A 23,536-nucleotide genomic window follows, 5' to 3' on the forward strand; every position below is an offset into this window, starting at 1 on the left:
AGCACAGTCTGACTTTCTGTGGAGAAAACATTTTGTGAGCAGATGTTAAGGCCAAAGATTCCTCAAAACATTAGCAGAAAAGCTTGAGTTGGCGTAAGCCCAGCAGCAACTCTGAAATGGAAACCATGACTTAACTCCAGGTGAACTAGAGCCCCTATTACCCTACACATGGTTTAATATTCTAACAGAAATTAGAGTCTTTTCATTGTAACTAAAACACATAGCGATAACCGTTTGGGCAGTGGTAGTATCAGGGACACTGTGTCCCATATCCATCCCAATAATGGATTAAAATGAGTTTTTAAGCCGAATTTGAATCAAATTTAAAGCTCACATTCCTTAAAGTGGTCAGTACATTGACAGGAAATGAATCTGCGACTAGTTGTTAAATATCTAAGTGAAGCATCATTTAATAATTTCCTGTTTTTTATCAGCTGTGATAGCTACAGTCTGCTGAGTGTTACTAAACATGAAGGCTTCCTCTCCTCAAACCGCATGGGACTGCTAGTAACACTGATCCTTATTCTGGGATAAACTGTTCGGCTCTGCAGTTGGGTAACACTGGTCAGATAAATGAGCACAGAGTCAAACCTGAGAGTGGATCGACACTGTGAGGCCCCTTTGTGTGGTGACATCACTCATGCTGGAGCCCCAGGGGACACACGGTATTTATCACACTTTCTCTTTATTGCTAAATGGAGCCCCTTGAAGTTAACTGCAGCCTGCATTTTTGTAAATGCTGGAGGCAGAAACAGACAGACAGGAGAGGAGGTCAGAGGTGAACTGATATGATGCATCTGAGCTCAGAAGAGTAGGTCAGGTAAAGAATGTCTGAGTACAACACTTTGGAAAAGGTTGCACCAGTGCACAAAATAGGCATTCACCTCAACAACTGGTGATGTTTTAAAAGTCACTAGAGGTGTATATGTTGCACAAATGGAAAGTATCCTTATCAAAAGAGGTTGCATCAGCCAAAAGCCAAGCAACGCCATCTGGTGTTGATAGCAGCGTTTAAGAGCCCAATGTATTCTGGTTGTTGTAGATTTTTTTACGCTTTGATCTAAGGGAATAACCTTTTTCTCTCTCAATAAGTGCACATTCCTAAAATATTTGCAACTTCCTACTCCATAGTCACACAATGTTTTTTTAAGATAATTTTATAAGCTGTTAAATACAATTTTAAATTGCAACATAACATGGACTAGTCTGACTTACGGCTTTGTGACTTCAGAAATGAAAAATGATGAAATACAATTTTGCATTTTGTGTTGTGTTAAAATCTACTACAAATAAATTGGACTCCCTAATTTGTCACACACACACACACACACACACACACACACACACACACACACACACACACACACACACACACACACACACACACACACACACACACACACAAACACAGGTCTAAGTTCCCCTCAAGATAGAAGTATGAGGGGAATAGTGGAGCACTCTTTAACCAGCATCTTGAGACTGTATTTGCAATGTCATGTCAAACGGAGGATTATTTATTGGCCGATGTGCAGCAGTTTGTTTACTTGAACTCCGCCCCTCCATCAGTAACAGCTGCATACTTTATTCAACATGTCATCAGCAGCTGGCTGAATCCTAAACATGTCCTCCCAAAGGCAGATTCGGAAAAGGCTCCAAAGGGCTCAAGAAAGAAAGAAAGCCTGCTGATCGAATGTATATAAACATCCATATACATACATATGTCCCTCAACTATTAATGAAGGGGGTACTGTACAAAGGCAAACAATAATCTGAATAAAACAATGTTTTAATCTCAAGTGTTCTCTCATTTGACTGTGAATCAAATGGTTGTTAGTGACAACAACCAGAGCAGGAACAGATGATCTTCCACAGGAAATTCCACATGATTTCCTGTGCTGGAGTGGGACCAGTGTACTGCGATGTGCAGGGGGTACAGGGTGAGTCTACAGAGAAGTATTTTCCCTTAAATGACGTGTCCCAAACAATCCTCTGGGCTTCCCTCACTGCCGCGTCTCCCACCCCCGCCGCATTCTCACTCCTGTTTCTCTCCCCCTCCACTCCCCCATTGTAGATCTTCCCCTGCCCTGATTCCTCTCTGTCCTCCTCCTCCTTCTCCTTCTTCTCCTCCTCATTTCTCTTCCAGCTCTTTGTTCTTTCGCCTCTGGCTGCAGCCCTCTCGTAATAGATATGCAATTATGATAAAATGACGCTCTGTTTTTATCCCATGTTTAAAGCTGAAGCCCCTAAATAGCAGGCCAGATCAGTGAAAGGCTTAGAAAACAAGAGAGGGAAAGAGATTAAATAGAAATCAAGACGCAAAGTCTGTACTTAGAGCATCAATTTAGCCCAGGTAAATAAAGCCTGGCATGGTGAACAACATAAACCTGAGGCATGTGTCGGAGAGGCTGATTAAGTAAAGCCTGAGAGAATAAAGTATGGAGTAATTACAAGGTTAGTGTGCAGGATACTGTGTCTTAAGAAAACCCATGTGGCTTTGCTTTAATTCCTTAGTATATTTACAAAAGCACAAAGTGCTAGGGTTTGATGTCATTCATGTGGATTATATTTTAAAGATAGGGGACTATAAATGCCAGAATTTGAAATGGTTATTCTTAACTTTCCACAATGTAGTGTAAAGAGTTACAAGTTAGGGCAGTACCGTCTCTTGATGTATGAAAACTATGTCTTCTACAAAATTAAGTTTACAAACAACTAAATTGCAATTTCAATTACGTTCGTATTTAAATGTATTTTCCCCAAGAATACAGCTGCAGTTTTAAACATGCAGTTAAGACTGTAAACTGAAACAAAACCAAACAGAAAGGTAGCGAACTTGGTTATTTCTAAGCAGCCAAACTTTTGGTTGGTTTAGAAAAAGATATTATGATTTTGCCAAGAACAACTTTGTTTGTGTCATTTTTAAGCTACATGGCGCAACCAAAGACGGCCACTTGTGGGAAAGTCCGACCTCTATTTCCGGACTTTCTTCAAGCTTGCAATTTAAATACAAACTAATGATGATCACCAAATACACGTAGCTTTGCCAGTTTAACACATTCTCAAACACACTTTTTTCTCTGCAGCAGGGTTTTACCCCTTTGGTGACATCATCTAGGTTCAATGGCAGCCATGAGTCATCGGCTACAAGTAGACGTTTCCATTGGTCTGGATCTGTGTGAGAGGTGTTTGTCTGGGAACACTGACTGGACATTGCGGCCAGTAAAGTTAAGGGCAGCACAGACTCACATTGTGTTAAAGAATGCACCCTTCTCTCTACTGAATGACTTACTTCTAAACTGAACATCTTTTGAGATGGTCACATAGGAATCTGAATGAACAATGCCAAAGATTTGGAAACCAGGCCACGATCTAATAAATTGCTAAAAAAAGTATTTTTCGGCACTTTTATTCACTTTGTGCCCTCAGATGTGATGCTGTTCTCAGCTAAAACATGTATCTGCTTTGCACACGATATGAGTTTAGTAGTAGATGACATTTTTGCGAAACATCATCCGTTCTGTTGAGTTCTGGCAGTGTTGTGTGGTTAAGACTCCAGAGCTAGGTGTGTTGGAAGAAACTCTACTTCAGCTAATGCATTTTCCTCATGAACATGGAGGTAATCCTGGATGGTGCAATGGAAAACCTTTGCACGTTTTTCATAATGATTTATTTTGTCACAGATCCTCTTTGTTTAAGACTGTATTCCATTGATGTGTTGGATAATATAAAGACCAGTCCTGACAGGGGAATCCAACATGTGGTCCAACTCAGGCAACATTAAGCAAAACAGCATCCTCATACAACATGACATCCTTCAATGCTTCCATCCTCATTGACCTCTATACTCAGACTTTATTTGCTCTTTATTCTAAATAGCCTATCCTCTATGAAGTTCACGAGTGGCTTAGTAAAGTTTTAATTGTTTTAAATGCTTTAAGTTACTTATGAGATAATCTGTGGTAGACTCAAGATTCAGGTGTTCTTTGTGGAGGGACGAGTAAATCAACTTATCGTATCGAAGGCTAGTCGACTAAGAATTTCTTGGGGTTTAAGACAAGCCCAATAATTTATAACTTGGGTTATTTCCATTTTTATCACATTTTTTTCCATAGAAACTAGAAGAAAATGTGTTTGAGTATAACAAATTGACAGTTTTATTGGTTTCTGACAAATACAGCATGTCAGAGCTTGCTGATTATGTTACCTCTTGGTTAAAATCACATAGGTACTGTGGTTCCTAACTAACAACGAATCAACTACAAACAGTCTACTGTATACCTTTAATGGACTGCAGTACTGTCAACACATCTGCTTGAGCTCCACTACAAATGGACCACCTGCATACAAAACTGGCCCCGAGGCATTTCACCACACTTATATGAGGCGTTCACCATAGAGTCAATCAGCTGTCCAACAAGTTGTAAAGAGTCTAAACATAACTCAGGCCACATTGCTAACCCTTGTCACCCATGTACAGCAGCTCCACTCGTTCACCCACTGCACATGTAATATACACAACCTAGCTACAACTTAGAATTTAGGTCAGACCACAACCTGCAATTATGGCTGACAGACACCATGTTGTGGCGTACGGGCCAGTGATGCTTGAGAGTCGGACTTGTTTGTATTTTTGAAGAATTTATGAGGAGCAGGCCACATCTCGGGTGTTTCTTGTTATTAAAATGCCATTATTTCCAAAGCAAATACGCTCCTACTATAGGTAAATTCTCAACAGCTTTGTCATGAAAGGAAATGCATGATATCGTTTGGTTATTACTGACAATAACGTAATGGGAAAATCACTGAAAATAATCTATTTCTGCTGAATCATTAGCTGGCCTAAAGCACTTGACCACAGAGAGAGGGAGACCAGATGGGACCTAACTTCTCGTGAAATTGGAAGATTTGAAGCAATTACCGCAGCCTTTGTAAAAGTCACCAGGGGAGAGAGAGAGACCATGTTCAGAGGGAGTGCTATATTACACTAAGGCCTGCCAACCTGCAGAGGATAAGCTCCAAAGGGCAAGAGTCCTCCTGATCTCCTGAAGAAACTACAAGCAGCTGTATCAACACTCCCGCTACAGGAGAACGGTTCTTTTCAAAGGCTTGGCGGTCATGTTTGTTTTTCGGGATGGATATTATTACTTTTTAATTGTTAGGAGAGATAATGTGAGCCTTAATAAGATGATACAAATGAGTACAAATGTTTTTCAACGGAGGACATTGAACTATCAGCATCTAAGATATCCGTTTATAACTTTAGGGCAAGCTACCAAAACACTAGGTCCTGCATTTCCCATGATGCAACGGGATAGCATTTTTTCAGGCCCTGTTGCCTCCAATATGCCTTCTTTTTTGAAACCTCTCAATTCAAAGTTTTTCTAAAATGAAAATAATGAAAAGCCCAATCAAATCTGTAGTTGGCGCCTTAAATTATAAACTTCTTTAAACATTGATTGACAGCACAGATGTTAACCTGCAAATGTGTTTTATTTAGGTTTTGTGACATTCAAAAGAAGGGTCAAATATCTTCAATGTAACTAGTATGAGAAGCAGTTTTGGCACATTCTTAATTAGAATGAAATAAAGAGAATTGTAGCGCTCGGGAAACACTTCCCCTTCTGTGTTTACATTGTGTCCTGTCATCCTCCCACACGGACAGGCTGAGAGGATGACAGGGCAGAGGTAACTAAGTGCCAATCAAGGACCAGGAAGTCTGTCCGAGGGGAGCTGTAATTGCATGGCTTTCGAACAAATAGTTACTTTAACTTGAACCTGCGGAGGAGTAAAGTTACAGGGGAAAACTGTTTAGGCAAACCATGAGCCAGTTGTATACACTGTCACCTCAACGTAAAGAAATATAGACACCGTATGTCTTGCATCAGCCAGTTACTGTCCTCCATTTCCAACTATATCTTAAGGCTAAGCTGTTTTAAAAAAAAAACTATATTCCAAACACTGCCAAAGCAACTATTTTAACATCTGGAAGTCATCCCCCCACCCCAAGCCTCCATTTGCTGACTGCAATAATTTGGTTTATAAGCGGTTCCCATGGAGCAGTCCTCCAGGCACAATCTGTATTGAGAATCAATCAACTCCTTCGTCTGTGCCACCGAGACATCCCGAACTTGGCCACCAGGCGCTATATATCAGACCACTGTAAAAACGTTATCTTCTCAGCGTGTAACTCAAGCCAAAGTACAATCCGGTGAGCCCATCCCCCTTAAACTCTGGGTGAAAAGAGGCGTGTAATCAAGTCATAGCTCAAAAATGTGCCATGTGTTTCTAATCAGGGCCGTCTGTGGACCTGGTTGAATTCACATGTTTGGACGTTTCAGCTTTGGTAGAAAACAGCCCATTTGTTGCGATGTCAGTGATGTGGCAACAACAACTGGAACCAATTTGGAAGACGGGGTGACCTCATGAAGGTTTTTGTTCATTTGGAAAAGCTGATATTTGCTTTCTGTTCACGTGTTTCTCACACAGAGGGAAACACATTTTGAGTTGATTTACGTTTTCAGGCTGTGTGAAGATTAGAAAACCAAGATGAATGTTAGTGCTAACTGAAGTAATCCACTGGTGTAACTAAGACTTACTCTTTGATGCACGGCGCTAAGTGGCATCTTTGAAGATGTTTTACAGCTATGTCAGCGTCTGGGAGGAGCAATGTTCAACACACACACACACACACACACACACACACACACACACACACACACACACACACACACACACACACACACACACACACACACACACACACACACACACACACACACACACACACACACACACACACACACTTTTCAGGATGAAACTGTGGGCTAGTTTCCTGTTTTCTTTTTTATTATGGGAGTGAGTTATCTAATGCAGTAGTCTTTTTCTTTTTCCATGTTCACATTGGTAGACTTTTGTCCAAATATGATTTTAATACATCTGCTTCTCCATTTACAGGTCATAGGTTTTCAGTGAAGGATGCACATTATTTTCCTGTTAATCTGTTCTGGCGTCACCATTTCCAACTGCTTGAAGCCTGAAGTCTGCTCCTTGATCTCACTTGCCAACTAATGTCCTTTTGCATGCAGACTTTCCGCACATGTGCAGCCCGCCATATGACTTTCATTTTGAGCTGCATAACTGCATTGAGTAAAAAAATAAAAATCAACATTTGTTTTAAAGATGTTCTCAGTCTTCAAAAGAACCATACTTGATTTAATAAATCCCACGAAAGTCTTAATATTCAGATTTCTTTACAATAACCTTGGACTTTTGCTTTTTTCTCTAATTGTGTTAATAGTTTACTTCGGGATTGAGCCTGCTTGCAATTACTTAGTTTGATCAACATTTAACAACTTTCCACATAAAAGTCCTAATTAAATGGAGGAAAGCTATTATTTGTAGCCATAGGCATATAATACCCCAGTACTACTTTATTTTAAGCATTGTTTCGGAGGTGTACGATTGATTGTGTCATATGATGTTCTCATCGGCCCTCATTGGTGGTTAGCTTAGCATTAGCATTCCTCCGGGATAACATTCAACGTTTTTGACACGTGGTTTAAAATTTAACAAGATTAATTATTAGGGTTAAGGAGAAGATCGGAACTAAAAATAAGTCACTGATGTCTTTTAGCTTCTGGACACACAACAGCAAAAAGCTCAAAGTATCATGTTTGTTTGGCCTATCCATCCTACTCACTGCAGGAACTTCCATTGACTTATATTACGTCAAAGACTATCAAAGAGAAAATACATTTCCCTTGATGACGCAATTTCTTTTATTGAAAAGTATCAAAACATTCAATAAAACACTAACTGGTCATTTTGAAAAAAAACTATCTGAAAAGTCCCCCTCTCACACACACACTCATTGTTTCAAAGTAGTGGTGAACCGCATTTTCCCTTCGTCTACCAAACCATGAACTTTCCACTGTTTTTATTCGCTCGAAAGGCAATCGCCTCACCCACCACTGTTCCATGGAAAGAAATGTGCAAGATCACTGTGCTGTTACACATGAACTAACATAGAGAGACACAGGCATTTGGAAAACTGATTAAAACTAAATAATAGACAAACATAGATTAACATAAAGTAATTTTCCTCATCATGACAGTCACATGTTCCTTTTAGAGCTTAGTAAATGCCCATATATTCAGGGGAAACTAATGTAACTGTAGTGTTGCCCTATTTGTTCAGTCCAGCATTAGCAGAGTTGAGGATATGTTGGAACAAAACAGAAAGGCAGTGACAAAAATACTTTTTCTAGCCAATAAATGTGTGCTTACAGTATGAGAGATGTTTTGGGCCCTTAGCTGCTTTCACCACAGGGTGGTGCTCTATCTGATGCCACACTATCACACAGCTGTCTCTGCTTAATGTGAATTTAAGGAGTAAAGCCAACTTATTTGAGTTGATGATATAATGTCAAAGAAAACTTTAATTATCCAGAGGTATCCATAGCTTTAAAAAAGAATAAACAGTTATTGTCTGTACTGCACTACTCAACTCAACTCTTCATTAGGGGCCAATCAAATTAACTTTCCAGTGATCATTGTGACATCATACGTAGAAACAACACAGTCCGTGTGACGACACACCAGATCAAACATTCAGTTGGGGAAAAAAAGGGGGAAGCACAGTTCAAGTAAAACAAGAACACTCAGGTGTTCCAGCTCTGTGTGTTGCCAACTGAAGACCTCAGCAGCACAGAGTGAGTCAGAGAATCCAACAGCATCTCTCTTCCAATGTCTCCTCACATCTGGCCTGTATTAACAAGCAGTATGTGTTCCGTCAGAGGCGCGCAAGCTCTGGTGCTGAAATCCTTTTTGCAGATGTTCAATGTAAGTCCGAAGGGGAAGAAAACGGCTGTGGTAACACTTAATGAATGTTCCAAAGTGGTGAAGTAGTCCAAAAGTAATGCAAAACCGCAAAGGTGCTCATTTCCCCTCCACTACACATTTTCAGTGCCTGAGGGTGACATCACTTGCAATCACTGACAGATGTCCACAGGACTGTTCCGAACACAAAGGGGTTGTTCACCTATTGCAGATAATCCACATAAGAGCTGGCATTATCTCTTTTAAATCTTCACTAAGCTAGTCTTCAATAACTATGCAGGTTTTGTCTCAATCATCTCTACCAAAGATCTTACACACATGTTCCGTGCAGTAACTACATTTCCAGCTGTTGTGCCACTATTCTTTACAAAAAAATAAAGTTGCAATTGGAGGAGAAGTGACTTTATCCAAAAAGACAATGCTTGGCATAGGAAGTTAACAATATCTAACAAAAGGTCTTATCAAGAATAAGTTCTGCTTTAATCAAGAGCAAACTGGCACAAATATCAAATTGAAAATCCAAATGCTTACCAATCCAAGACAATGTTCAGTCCATTCAAAGGGCAACCGTCAGCCACCTTCACACATTATACTCAACACATTTAGGTGTTAAAATAAACAGCAGATGAGTTCACTTACCGTCTTGACATGTAACAATCAAAACCTGAGCGACGGAGACGACCAGAAAAAGGAAAGTCCTTAAATGCACAAAGCCCATTATGTCTATAAAAGAGACATGAGCCTTTCTTGTGCGTAAAGCAAAAGGAAAAAGAATGAAAACGAAAAATAAAAAATGTTCAGGTTATCACTGCACCACCATGAATTCAAGAGTAGCTCTCCTTGTAAGCAGCAAGCAGACCCAGCCCCGACTGCGTGAGTGCTTTTTTGTGTAGTTACAGCTTTAAATGAGAAGAATGCTGGCCAGCCTAATTTTCCTCCCCCTTTTGTCAGCCCTCTCCCATAACCATCCTCTCACAGGCTTTTTGTGGCTGTGGGAGAACTACACCCATGTTCACAAGTTCTCGTACTTTCCAGCATTTTTTTCCATCTAGTTATCTCACAATGTATTAGTATTCATTTAGAAAACAGTAAAAGATGCAAGGGAGCAGATAAGGAAAAAAGACTGTGGCTTGTCTTTAGGTGTCACTGATTTTTTGACTCTTTTTAGAAGTGGTTGCTAAGTAAGATCATAAAACTGCTGTTTTATTGCCGTCTCTGGGGCACCAAACAAGACCCACAGTAAGATCAGAATCCTTTTTTACTGGCCAATTAAAAGCAAGAATAGAGTTTATAACAACTCTTTTCTGAAGAGAAATCGTAGTGCAGTAATTTGAACATACAAGCTTGTCTGTTAATTTCTTCTTATTTTTTTGATTCTGTAGCATCTCTTTAGCTACCAGTGAAGTGCAGAAAAGTAGACAAAAAGCAAAGTGAAACTGTGTGTGACGGTCACTGTGGGTGGTCACGACTTGCAGGTGGTCAAGATGGGGAGTGTAAATTTAGAGAGAAATCTGAGGTCAACAACACCTCTTGATTTATGGCGACAACATGGAATCTACAGAGTGCTAATACCAGTTTTGAATCTGATTAGAGTGCAACAGTTTGGATACCTACTGCAAAGGCAAAAGTAGCAGAGATTTGTCTGATACACAGTGTTAGTTTGTGTAAAGTTCTTAAACTGAACCCTTACATACCGTAATATGAAAAAAGCAGATTTTCAACACATCTCACATTTCCAACACATATCATGTCATCAGAAGTCCAATCATGATGCCAGATTAAGGCAGACACATAACATTTATAGATTCAACTCCTAATTTGACCCCGCCTCTGACAAGTGAGACTACTTGGAATGATGAGCCATTCCTTCTCCTCCCAAAAGACAAGAAGGAATCTGTTTCTACTTCAGTTCTCTAAGTCACTGAGATGCTCTGCAGACAAGCCATTGATTCATCTATTGGAAAATAAATGTAGGAGGGGAAAAAAAGACCGGTGGAAGGATTCCCTACAGAGCAGTTTCTCACTGTCTCATTCAGTCGTGTTGAATCATGGTCAGGAGGATACAAACATATTACCAATGCTTAACATTTAAAGCCAAACGTTCAAACCTGTATGTTTTAGCTGTAATTTATAGTTAAACAAACTGGTTGAACATGTAGTTTAATAAATATCTCTAAATACAGATTTAAATCTATTTGCAATGATTATATTTTAAGTAGTCAACGCTAATATTCACATACGGCTGCATTGCTGCAGTTTAAAACATATAAAGGTTTTGGTTGATTAAAATAAGTTCATTACATAACTTGGGCACATTGAACACCAACAGTGAGCCATCCATCAATCCAGTCCTCCTCCCTTTCATGGAATGTTTTGCTCTTTATACTACATCATCAGCTGGGGTCAAAAATGTTTGATTGTTTATCATACACCATTTGGTGATACCAGGTTGCACACAAAACTAACCCTGAAGTGTGTGACAGGAAACAGCTGTTTGCCGTGTTCACAAGGTGCTAAAAGCATTGTGTTATTGGCTTTCCATCAAACAGGGTGTGTGTGTGTGCGAGTGTGTGTCTAGAAAGAGAGGGGGGTTCAAGAGACTATAGCTAATGAGTTAGACAGCTGTTTTCTTGTTGGCCCTGCCCACAAACCAGGTCCGCCAACTCAGAGTTCCTCTTAACAAGACTCACAAGAAGCATTCAATGTGTTTACCGTGGAAACATTGGTGGAAAAAAAAGGAAGCATCAGGACACTGCCAGTTTGCCAAGCATTCTGTCATTGTAGAGAATGTTGCCAAAAACAGGAAAGGTTCTCTGGGAATCAATTTGTGTTGTGTCCCCCTGGTCTGTATACAAAGTAGATTTGTAACAGATTTGTTGAAAAGTAAACAAAAGAACACTGCATCCATCTTCCTGGATATGTGTGCTTCTTGTAAGGACTGCTGTATTTCAACCAGGAAGTCTTAACAGTTTTCTTAAAATACCAAAATGGTGATATCCTATGGTACTTTTCTTGTCAGCAGATCCCATAAAAACAGTAGTCACATCATTGTTACTGCTAGGACAACATGCAAGATGAATACTAGCAAACGTTGTTCATAAAGCAACATTTTTGCATGAGAGTGTGCATCAACAGGGCGATCCCCATCTGATAGGCAGCAAATCAATCTACAACTCCTGGTTTCCTCTTACATAAAGGCACAGTTATCAACATTAGGCTGTCATCACTTACAGTTATTCAAGAAAGAAGGATTATTTTGATTCAGATTACCGGGGATCTGGAGATAAGCATTCATTTGTACTTCCTGCTTTAATACATCTCAACGTTTTTTACCTTATTTGACTGGACTTATTTTGTTTGGAATGAATGAAATGGTACAGGTTTCATTATGTGACAAGGTATAAGTTATCCATGTGGGAAAATAGTAAAATCATTGAGTCACTGAAGTAAAATAAATGACTCTTAATCTTCGTTTATTCATGTAGTTACCTCTCAAGATAAAAGAAAAGACAGTCTACAGCCAAATTAATTTGAGGACACGGTTTTGTACTCTGTAAAAGTTCATTTTTCATCACATAATCCTTATTGAATTTAATATATATGCCATTTTAAACTTAATAACATTGAATATTAACATAAACTGTGGTGAACCTACATTAAACAGAAACTTACAAAGTGTAATTTAATTAAGTCTAATTACATTTATTCCCAAACTATTTCTGCAAGAGGACTTAAAAAAAACATACTTCTAGTTGAGTAGAAAAACACAGCTGCAGAAATGCAGCTAGATGTGTTCGCTAAGGTAAAATGCTAGAAGGTAATTTAGTTGCACCTACAGTTGTGACATTTAAGCTAACAAAACCTTTCCCATTTATTGTTAATTCAAACACTAACCTGCGTCTTCTCTTTGGATTCAGAACCTGTGAGTCATCCAGAGTCAACCTGCTACAAAAAAAAAACAACAACACTGTCAATAACTTTGTAACCCAAATAAAAAATTCAATATAGGTCCTGGCTAATTAGTCTTCTTTGCTGGCAGAGTACAGAGAAAACAGGTGACGCTTAAAAGTGTAACTAAGGCCCTGTAATCAATTGTAAGTGAGCATGGAAATCTCAGAAACTAGCAGCCAATAGCTGGGTTTCAGTCACGTGGTTATAATACGCGCGAAGGTGGCGTGATTTCAAATGGAGGGCAGGAAGTAAAAATGGAGAATACGTTTATGGAGGAAACCGTTGCAGAGTTCGTATTGTACAGATTTAGATCCAGTTTCAAGACAAAGATACAAGCAATTAATTAACAAATATGTTGGACGTGACCGGTATCTCATAAGATGATTGAGTTTTGGACAGAACCTAAAGATTTGCCGTCAATCGAGGCTGTTATCACAAACTATCTGGTCCTTCAGACACCCTACTACACCAAACAGCAGATGCAAACCTATAAAAGTCTGGAGGCACATAACTTTTTTGTCAGCGGGTGGGTCCACAACCTCGGTACAAAACGGCTCCACGATGATTATTGTTTGGTCTTCGCCAGGGTGAGTGTTTGTTAGATAGCTAGCAGTAGCGGCTATAATGTCAACAAACATGAAACACATGCAGGAGTAGGACTAAGTATAGGGGTTAGGGTAATGGCATTTAAATCACTGAACTGGCTCTACACATCCAATACTAAGTAATAATTTCCTTTTCATGTTTTGCATGTATACTGTTAACAGTTATAGATGCAAACATGAAGCACAAGCGTATGAGAAGCTGACGGGTCGGGAGCATGCACGCTTGTCATGTATGGACAGTGGTCTCTGGCTGAACCCCAAGTGGCCATACATGGGGTCCTCCCCTGATGGGATTGTCACTTGTGACTGTCACGGAACTGGCATCTGCGAGATTAAGGTAATATTACAGTCTCTGTCGTAGTCAAGTCCCTAAATCTCGAGTCCGAGTCGAGTCTCAAGTCCCCAGAGCTCAAGTCTGAGTCAAGTCACGAGTCACCAAAGAAGAGAATGCTCGAGTCTGAGTCAAGTCCGAGTCCTGGACTCGAGCACTACAACACTAACTAGTGTCAGTGTTGTAGTACTCGAGTCGAGGACTCACACTCGAGCTTGGAGGACTCGGACTTGACTTGTATTCATTCTTGGCAGGTGGAGGCGAGTTCGGGCCATAGGTAACACTATTAGTGTCCTCTTTTCATAAGAATCAGTGAACTGAGCAAAAAGGCAGAAAATATCTTTGCTAATCTATTGTTCACATGACCTTCTCACTGTGATTTTAGTGCCGACACTCTCACCAAGATGAGGCCAATCTGCGCTTGTGTGCTGAGGGAAAGGGCTTCTGCCTCATCAATGATGGGGATAATGTCACGCTGGACCGGAGTCATGACTACTACTACCAAGTTCAGGCACAGCCTCACATTGTAGACGCTGAGTACGGTGACTTTGTTGTGTGGAACCGCAATGACATTTTTGTTGAAAGGATTTTGCCTGATCTTGAATTTTGGGGTGATGTGATTCCTAAAGTTGAGTGCTTTTTTAGAAACAGTATACTTCCAGAAATACTGGGACAGCAAGTTACAAACGTACATGTGTAATGTGATGGAAGGATATGAACTTAGGTCCAGGCACTCTTGAAAGTGGGCTGTGATATATTGCTGTTATATCAATACTGTTGTATGACACAAGATGACATTTTGAGTATTGTTACTACACAATTTGGAAGATGTTTACTGAAAAGATAAAATGCCATTGAGAGGACAGAATAATACATGGTGGTTTATTTACAAGATTAGATTTTCAACAATTGTTATAATAACTACAAGAACTTGGTGCAATAATAGATTAGAAACCATTTCTTTATATATAATACATATCACCAGTACAATTGGACTAGTGGAGAAAAATATTACATTTGAAAACATATTTACAGACTGATGTGTGTCAGGGCTCATGTACTACTACTACTCCACCCTGTCCTCCTACTTATCATCATCATCAGAGTCAAGCAGCAGGGATCAGGTACCGGACACTACTACTATACTCCTCCCCTTCCCCCCTCCTGTGAGCCTAGCAGGTGCTCCAGACCAACATGTCTGGAGCACCTGCACCTATCTTCTCCTCCCCCCTCTTCCCTCCTCCTTACTCCAATGGGACGACAGACTCCGAAAGATTAGACAAGACACAGCAAATAACCCCAATCTTGTCAATCAATGCTAGTGCCTCACCTGGTTTTGTTGTCATGTGCTCTATGGGCATAGCCCTGCTTTGCAGAATCTAGTATTTCCTTCTGACTAAACATATGACTCTCTCTCAACATGAATACGCAAATTAGCTATTTTTTCTAGCTTCTGACACCTCGCTGATAGCTGTTTATCTGTAATGAAGCACAGTAAAATCCCACACTATCGCCAATATTGAACCCACGGTCTGCAAGGACAATATCTCCAGGTAACAGTTATTTTAGGAGGCCACTCTCTATTGTGATCTGTTTATCACTGACTCTCCCTCCCCAGGCACAAGATATGTAAGTGACATAGCCTTGGGGTGCAACACCAATCAGATCATTTTACAGTATCCTGATGCTTGTAGTTGGACCACGTTTGTGCTTGGGCTAGTAAATTAGAGGGCCTCTCAATACAAACTTTGAAACTATCACAGCAACTCTACGTCCAAATGCCTGTCTGAATCCCATTGGCATTGTAGCTTGAAGTACATGTCGCTCTGGCCACTCAATTTGAAATTCTAACCTTTCAAGAAGCATGTTAATTACGTTATGCCAAACTCTAGAAGCAGTGGGCAGAGAGATCTTGAACCTGAAAGCTAAATCTTTCAGCGGAAGATTTATTCTCAGCAAAACTAAAATGAACTGTTTAAATTTAGACAGCACAGACATGGGTCCACAGGTGATGTAGGGCTCGCACAGCTCGAAAACCTGAATTAAAACTAAGAAGTTGGAGAGCCCCGTGTAGAACTTTGTCTTGTCCTCGTTTTTTTCAAAGGACTCCTGGTTGAACTGTGTGTCCAGTGCCTTGGTCCGAAGATCTCCCAACTCTGTTGTGTTCTGTCTCAGAACATCCTCCATCTTCTCGATGTCATCCATCGTTAGCTCAGTCTGGCATCCGGCATCTGCATAGCCTGCAATATAGCAGTGGGGGGCATAATTTGTTAATTTGTGAATATGAATTATATGAATTTTTGTGAAGTTATCTTTTTGACAACCTTTTTACAAACATGCAAGTTCTCTGGTCCAATTACAGGGTGTCCACAAAGTCTCTTTACAATTTAAAAAAATGTATTACAAAAGCAGTTGAGGAATGTTAATCAGATTTTTTCTATGTGTTCAGTGTTTATCAACATGTTTAATCACATTGCATTTGTGTATTTCAATGAGTATTGTGGTTTATTGAAACAAAATCGGATACGCAGACTCAGCGAATCTACAGGATTAAGTATGGAAGACATCCGCCGTGACGTCTGTCAGTTCGTGCATGCCAACAGGACATTTATGGAGACAGGGACAGTGTTGGATGAAGGGAGGAGTGGACGACCAAAAACATCCATCGTGTAAGACAAGCCTATGATCGTTCCCTCTCATCCATCCGTAGGATACTACTGCGATTGTACACGAACGTGTGTGAAAACCTAATTCGAGGTTTGCATAGAATTTCTGACAATCACGAGTCCAGTCTACCGACTCAACGTCACTCAATGCGCTAGGGCAGCCTAAAAAGTCCCAAGAAGTCCATATTAGACTACCGACAACGTAATAATCATTACTAAGTAAATGAGCATTTAAGGACAACTGTAAGAAATAATAATCAATATCATGTGTAACTACAACACTGTCTTATTTTGAAAACCGTTTTATTTTGAAACTTTATTTTGTAACCGGATGTTGGTTTTAGCCTCAGATAGCATGTAGCTAATATTGTATTGTATATATGAGTAGAGGGAGAAGGACACGTGGATTTACATACTAAACACACCACCTCTACCTCTCACTCATTGATGCTGCAATAATACTATTGCGTGTTTAATAACTGATAAACCTCAGAAGGATTGCACAATAGAATATCCTACGTGGAAGCTTCACGACTACGCCAACAGATGGCGGCGGTGACGTCATAGGATGACCCGCCCCCGACGACGTAAGCCAATAGAAGAGACCGGGAAACACCCATGTGACGATAAGGGGCCAACAGGATCCAGCCCCATGCCACCAACCAATGAGAGAAGACGAGACCGGAGCTGGTCTTATTTTGAAGTTGTTTATTTTTATGACCGGAAAGGGATAGTAGTACAAAAGATGTTTGTATTGTAAAATCGATCTCTTTTTGTCCGCTCACCGCCAGAAAGCTATATACTTATGAGCTCCTACTCATCTGTGGCCTGTGGAAGCGTGTTCCGAGCTATTGAGCCACAGCTGTGAAACTTTTGTAAAACCTACTGCCGCATCATTTTATTAAATACTCCTTTTGAAACTTATATGAGGAGCTTCACTTTGTTTTCTTTTATCTACTCCTGGACTTTAAATGAAAGAACACTTCTACACAACCTAATGCTATATAAACACAGCCACAAAAACCAAGTTAGCTAGCTAACATAGCTCTGACGAAGTGGTCGCTGCAGACACAGGCATTAGCAGACTCTGCTCCTCCCGACCGCAGACGTAGGTTTAACATCCACTTTTTACGGCGTTGTTCTGAGAGCTTTTTACATTTCTCACCTTTGTGAACGACAATCTTTGGTACTCTATAAAACCCCTTTTCCTTTTCTCGGTTAGAACGATTGGAGCAGCCGTAAACCTCACAAAACATGGGCATTTTTTCGGATGGCAGAAGCTACATCACTTCCTGCCCTCCATCAGAATTTTGCGCTCTCGCGATGCAGCAATGTGACGTCACGTGAAACCAACCTATTGGTATAAAACCATCAGATTACAAATTTACAATAATAATAACCCAAGAAAACTAGCTAAACTTGCACAGTAGCCATTAACGTTAGCATTGTTAATGTCTTTCATTGTTAGCAAATAGTTTGAGAGGCTGTTTTTAGAGCTTATTTCATGTTAGTATTATCTAAGATACAATGCTAAAAGGTTATTTATTTTTGACTACAGCTGTGACATTTACCCTTTGTCTACTAACAAAAACTTTGTCATTTATTATTAGGGCTCTGGATCGATTAAAATATTTAATTGCGATTAACCGCTTGATTGTCCACAGTTAACTTGTGAGTAATCGCGATTAATCGCAAATTATTTGCTTTATCTGTTATAAATTGACCTTAACATGGTATTTTACGTGTTTCTATTAGTGGTTGAATATGATTGGTTTTAATAAATAATACATTCATTATTTATTATAAATAATCATTTTATAATTATTGAAAATTATGAATGTTTATTATAAAGATTGTTTATTATAAATTATATAAAAATAAACTATTCTTTTATTTATATACAATAAATTATGTATTTACTATAAATAATAATTGTTTAATTATTATAAATGTATGGGCCAATTCTAATCATTCAACAGTGAGGTGCAACTGGAATCAATCCTTATGTTAAGTTCAAAGGTTCTATCATTATAATGGGGAAAGGCAGTTAATTGAAGTCATTTGTCTCTCTGCTGTCTCTCTTGTCCTCACCAAGTTGATCATCCCGTCTAGTTGGAGGTTTTATTTTACTGGGAGCATTTCGGGTCAATACTTCCTGTTACCTAGAGTGGTTGGAAATCTCTTAATATTACGTGCTGTGTTTGCAAGTAGTTTCTCCTCCCCGACCTCTAATGATAACATGATTGTTCTAATTCATGCTTTTATAGGATTTCAGTTCACAATGATAGAACAATAAGAGGAACGTAAAAAAGACTGTAGATGGTTTTTTTTTGTTACAATTTCTGCAGAAACTAGTCTACTACTCTGCTACCAATGTTACTTGGAGTTAATTGGTAACATGGTTTAAAAGGGCCCAGTTATTGTAATTTTTTAGGTTCATATATATATATATATAATTATTTTTTATTGCTTCTACTGTGACTCGTTTACATGCTTTAATGTTCAAAATGTGCTTTATTGTTCTCATACAGCCTATGCTACAGCATAGTATATTGGTAAGCCAGTCTACTCTGTTGTGATTGGTCAACCACTTAAAGATGTCCCACCCATTAGCCTATCATGTACAATGTGTTGGAGCGCTAGCCAATAGAAGCACAAGTGTAACATAGTGATGTCATTATTTTGTGGTGAGAATATATTTATCAAATGTGGATACATAATCAAACCATTCAACTGTCTTTCTCATATTTTATTTATTGCAAGAAAGCTTAGTCAGTCATACAGAGAGCTAAGTGTCTGCAGAGTGAAAGACGAAAAATAGAGTTTGCATATTTAAACACAGAGAGAGGAGAAAGGGGGGGTCAACCATGGCAAAAATGAAAGGAGCATTCTGGAAGTTTAGGGAGGTATCAGGATGTTCTCAGTTCAACAGAAGTTGAAGGTCATACTGTTGGTGCACATTGAGTGTAACTAACAACATTGCAACACATCTTCATAATAAGGAATTTTCCCAAGCTTAGCAAAGAAGTGAAAGCCATAAATAGAGATAAACATTAGAAAAAATTAATCACACAATGATACTAATAAAGTATGTATGTGAGTATAATATTTTCCTGTTACAATTCCACTCTTTTGATCATTTCCGAATCACATACTGTAAGTAAAAGCAAAATATTTCACAGGATTCGTACACCCCTAGGACTCAAAAGGTAACAGTGAATGTTGCTAGAGCTATGACACACAAAGTGTCTCTGAGACCACATTAACCTGGCTGTTTTAAAGGATTATATGGTTTTGGGCGATGTTTTTACATTAGCGTCATAGTGCCTGAGTAACGCAGTGTTTTCCACCAAAACCACCTCCTTCACACCCCTTCAGTTGTTAGGTTCCAAGGCTTGGAGGGCACTCCCTCCACCATTATTCCCTGGGTGTTTGGGATTAGGATATATAGGTTAAATATACTCAAACACTCATAGTTTACATGTGCGCTTTGTTGGAGCCTGGCATCCTACTGTTGGATAAATAAGAGGTTTTTGTTGTTAAATCAATATCATGTGCAACATTTGACCACACACTCAACTCGACTTGACTTTAGAATTAGAATCGGAGGATGAAACCCTCTTTATTGGTCACACACATGCACACAGCACAGCACACACAGTGAAATTTGTCCTCTGCATTCTGGGGGTGTAGAGGACACATTTGCAACCCCAGAATGCCCTTGAGCAAGGCACTGGACACCACAACAGGGCCCAGGAGGTGAACTCGGGCCTCTCCAAGTAGCAGTCCACTTTCCATATTTCAAGTCGGTTCGGGGACTTGAACCGGCAACCCTTGGATGAATGAGTCTGCAACAATATTATAAAGGAGTTCAGCGTTAGTGCCACTGCCAGCATCTGAAACTATGACATCCAATACGTTCTCCCCTGGTTGGTTTCCTTCTGCAAAATCTACCTCAATCAATGTTGAGGAGAATATTGGTGAGTTGTCATTCAAATCAGTAACCTGCACCTTCAGAGAATTTGTGCCAGTGAGTGCCAGATTTCCAGAATCAACAACCACAATTTCACTACACATTTACACTAAAGCAACAGCTGTTCCAACTGGCATGTCCTCTGAAAGGTTGGCCACTCCTTCGCTGTGTGTCACAAGACCAATTCCCCTAGCCCCGCAACTGGAGCGTTGTCATTTTGCTCAGTCACCTCAATTGTTATAAATGTCTTTGAGCTTTTAGGTTGTTGACCCTTATCCCTCGCCACCACATAGAAGGACAACCTGCTTATTTCTTCCCTGTCCAGGGGTCCTTTGACGTAGATGACGCCGGTGGACTGGTCAAAGATGCGGCACTGAGTCTGCTGCTTGGTGAAGGGTGTGCTCAATTTCTCCATTAGGGCCCATGTCAGAGTCATTCGCTATGACCTGCAATGAAAGGAATTCTGTGGTTAAAGGCATGATTTATGTGGAGCGCTGTGTGGTTAGGATTAAAGGAAGTCACTGTAAGATTTTCTCTACAAATGATTGGTCAATGAATGAATGAAAATCAACAGCTGCCTGATCACTTCAAAGCAAAGCAAGTGAACAGCTTTATTTAGGCATGTTTTATTATTGCCCTTCCTCTGTGCTTTTCATGGTTATGCCCCCTCCCTTCCTTTTATTATAGAAATAGGCAAGAGAAAAGATTCACAAAGAACCAAATGGCAAAATATAGAGGCTGCTTTGTCTTTCATGACAAGGACAATCCTAATACTATTTGACTACAGTCATTTAATATTTTCAGGCCAGTATGATAGCACCAAAAACAAAATGCGCTTATTACCTGGATATACAATGTGTTGAAGAATTTTGTAAGTTTCTTTCTTTGAGTCTGTGTTTACTTGCTGAATATATGATTCAAGTAGTACATCAAGCAGCAGAAACAATTTTCTTTGCAATTGTACTTTTCCTTCAGACTGCAGTTTGAATTAAATTAAGTTCTTGAAGTCAAGCTTATTTGGTGCCAAATCTTACCTGCAAAACAGAGTGCCCCATTGGGCTGTTTTCGGATACTTCCACCTCATACGTTGGGCTTTCAAACTTGGGAGAGTTGTCATTGGCATCAGTGACTACCACTCTCAGCAGAGCACTGCTGTGTCGCTGTGGATTTCTTCCATCCTTCACCTTGATGGTGAGGTCATAGGAATCCTTCAACTCGCAAACTAGGTTGCCCAGGACAATAAGCTGGGCAACCTGTAAACCAAATAGGGTTGCTGCATCTGGCCCTGCAGTCAGAGAATAATCCGCCACCCCATTCCTCTCTGAGTCCCTGTCAGTAGCCAGAGGTATGGAGAATAGCACCCCTGTTACGTCCCCACTAAAGTCTAGGGGACCTGGAGACAGTAACACACGACCACCAATTAATGAGCAAGTCAGATTAAATGTAGACAGACAATGTTTATTTCTAATAACTAAAGAATGAACAACAACTGTTCTTCAGGTGAGGAGGAGGAGGAGACAAGGGAGATTGTGCCAAATAAAAGAAATAAATATAACAAAAACCAGGCCTATCCCTACATCTCTTCTGAAACAAACTCAAACAAAAACCCTCACTTCCTGAACTACTAATAAGTGGACAAAGCAAAATACAGGGGTGGCAACAATCCGCTAACCTAGTGTCTCTAACATATGTTATCTACGTGATGAGATGTAAAGGGAACCCCAAACTTACCTAACTCCTCCACCTCCCACCACACACACACAGTCACAACATATAGCACAGGATACACGATTGTCACAGTAATTTAACACGCAGTCAAATTGAGGCTCTCCAGTCAGCAGCAGGCCCAGCAGTGAGACCCCCGAGAAGGCTTCCTGGTTGTCTCCTTTATGGCTGGTCCTGGGTGCTGATTGGTCAGCTGAGGGTGGGAGGAGCCAATCAGTCATCAGTCAGAGATGCCCAGGCAGGTACTGATCAGCTGCTGATTAGCTGTAGCGAATGACAGGGAGTAGAGAAAGAGCAGGAGGCAAGAAACAAAAGTACAGCCTGCCCGGCACGTAACAACCCCCATGATTGTGTTTTCAGGGACTGAGATGATGAGCACAGAAGAGGGAAAATGTGGAGTGTTGTCATTGATGTCCTGTACCTCGATACATCCTATAATCCCCTCAGGGTCTCTCTGTCAATGGGAATCTCTTTGGTGAAAATGTCCCCCTGTCTTTACATGAACACATATGTAGGGGGCCCCGAACTCCAGCTTGTAGAGATGGCCCAAGTCTGGCAGGCCCTGGTCTGCTGCCAAGCTATCAATCAGAGTGTTGGGGGCCTGCTCCTCCTGGACACTGTACAGGAAACTGCCTTCAGCAGAGCCACAGTGCAGCACCAGGACCCATAGCAACACTAGTCTTACATTTAGTTCCATTAGGTCATCAGAAGATCTACCAGTAAAATGACAAAGAGTATTTCTGTTAAAATGTTGTCTCTTTTATTTCGGGTTAAGCTACTAAATACCTGGCACAATACTTGCTGAACCCTAAATTAACATAAAGGCAAGGAACTCACATCAACAGCTTCGTTATCCAGCATTCAGTCAGCAGGGAAAAAATGTGTCTTTAGTGCTTTTTCAAGGGGCTGTCAATCAATTAAAACAACTCCACTGACACTTTGACAGTAAGTACATATTCCCTTGGTCTTGTGAAGAAAACCAACTGGCAGGCTTTATAGCTGCGACTTTTCCTTCTCGAGGTGTGGTGTGTTTCTGGTTTCTGCTGTAATCCACAATGTTACCACGGTACTATGGAATCAGTTTTGGGTCAAAAAACTCAAACAAAACTTTCTCAGTATCAAAAAGAAATACGAGTTTAAGAGAAAAAAAAGTCAAGCAAAATAAATGTAATCTTAAAAGTAAAACTATAACTTCCAAACAAATTATTTGTGTAATCATGTAAACTATTGGTCTTTTTTCTTTTTGTAACATATCTTTTTGTTTGCAGTTATCTTTGCTTCTTTCTCAATGATCAGAGCTTTGCTCTCGCTGCAGCTTTCTCTCATTTTTTTGTTTCCCATTCTGAGACAAACCTCTCGGGTGGGCTTTTTCTAACTAGAGCACTGGTGTTACAAATAAGTTTCAGGATGACCCTGTTCTACTTTAGTGAGAGCCAGCATCCAAATG

The 23,536-nt window shown here is 40.0% G+C and overlaps 1 protein-coding gene and 1 pseudogene across 1 annotated transcript in view; both read right to left on the bottom strand.

The window, feature by feature from the left end:
* Positions 1 to 9,735, bottom strand: part of LOC134867257 (collagen alpha-2(V) chain-like) — a 42,280-nt gene extending 32,545 nt beyond the window's left edge. Inside the window, 1 exon segment of the mRNA XM_063887686.1 lies at positions 9,478 to 9,735. Within this exon segment, the coding sequence (XP_063743756.1) occupies positions 9,478 to 9,556 (79 nt within the window). The 5' untranslated portion in view covers positions 9,557 to 9,735.
* A 4,360-nt stretch (positions 9,736 to 14,095) lies between these two features.
* Positions 14,096 to 23,103, bottom strand: LOC134867464 (protocadherin-1-like; annotated as a pseudogene).
* Positions 23,104 to 23,536: the final 433 nt, after the last annotated feature.

Source organism: Eleginops maclovinus, chromosome 7 (genome assembly GCF_036324505.1).
Source record: "Eleginops maclovinus isolate JMC-PN-2008 ecotype Puerto Natales chromosome 7, JC_Emac_rtc_rv5, whole genome shotgun sequence".
Classification (NCBI taxonomy): Eukaryota; Metazoa; Chordata; class Actinopteri; order Perciformes; family Eleginopidae; genus Eleginops; species Eleginops maclovinus.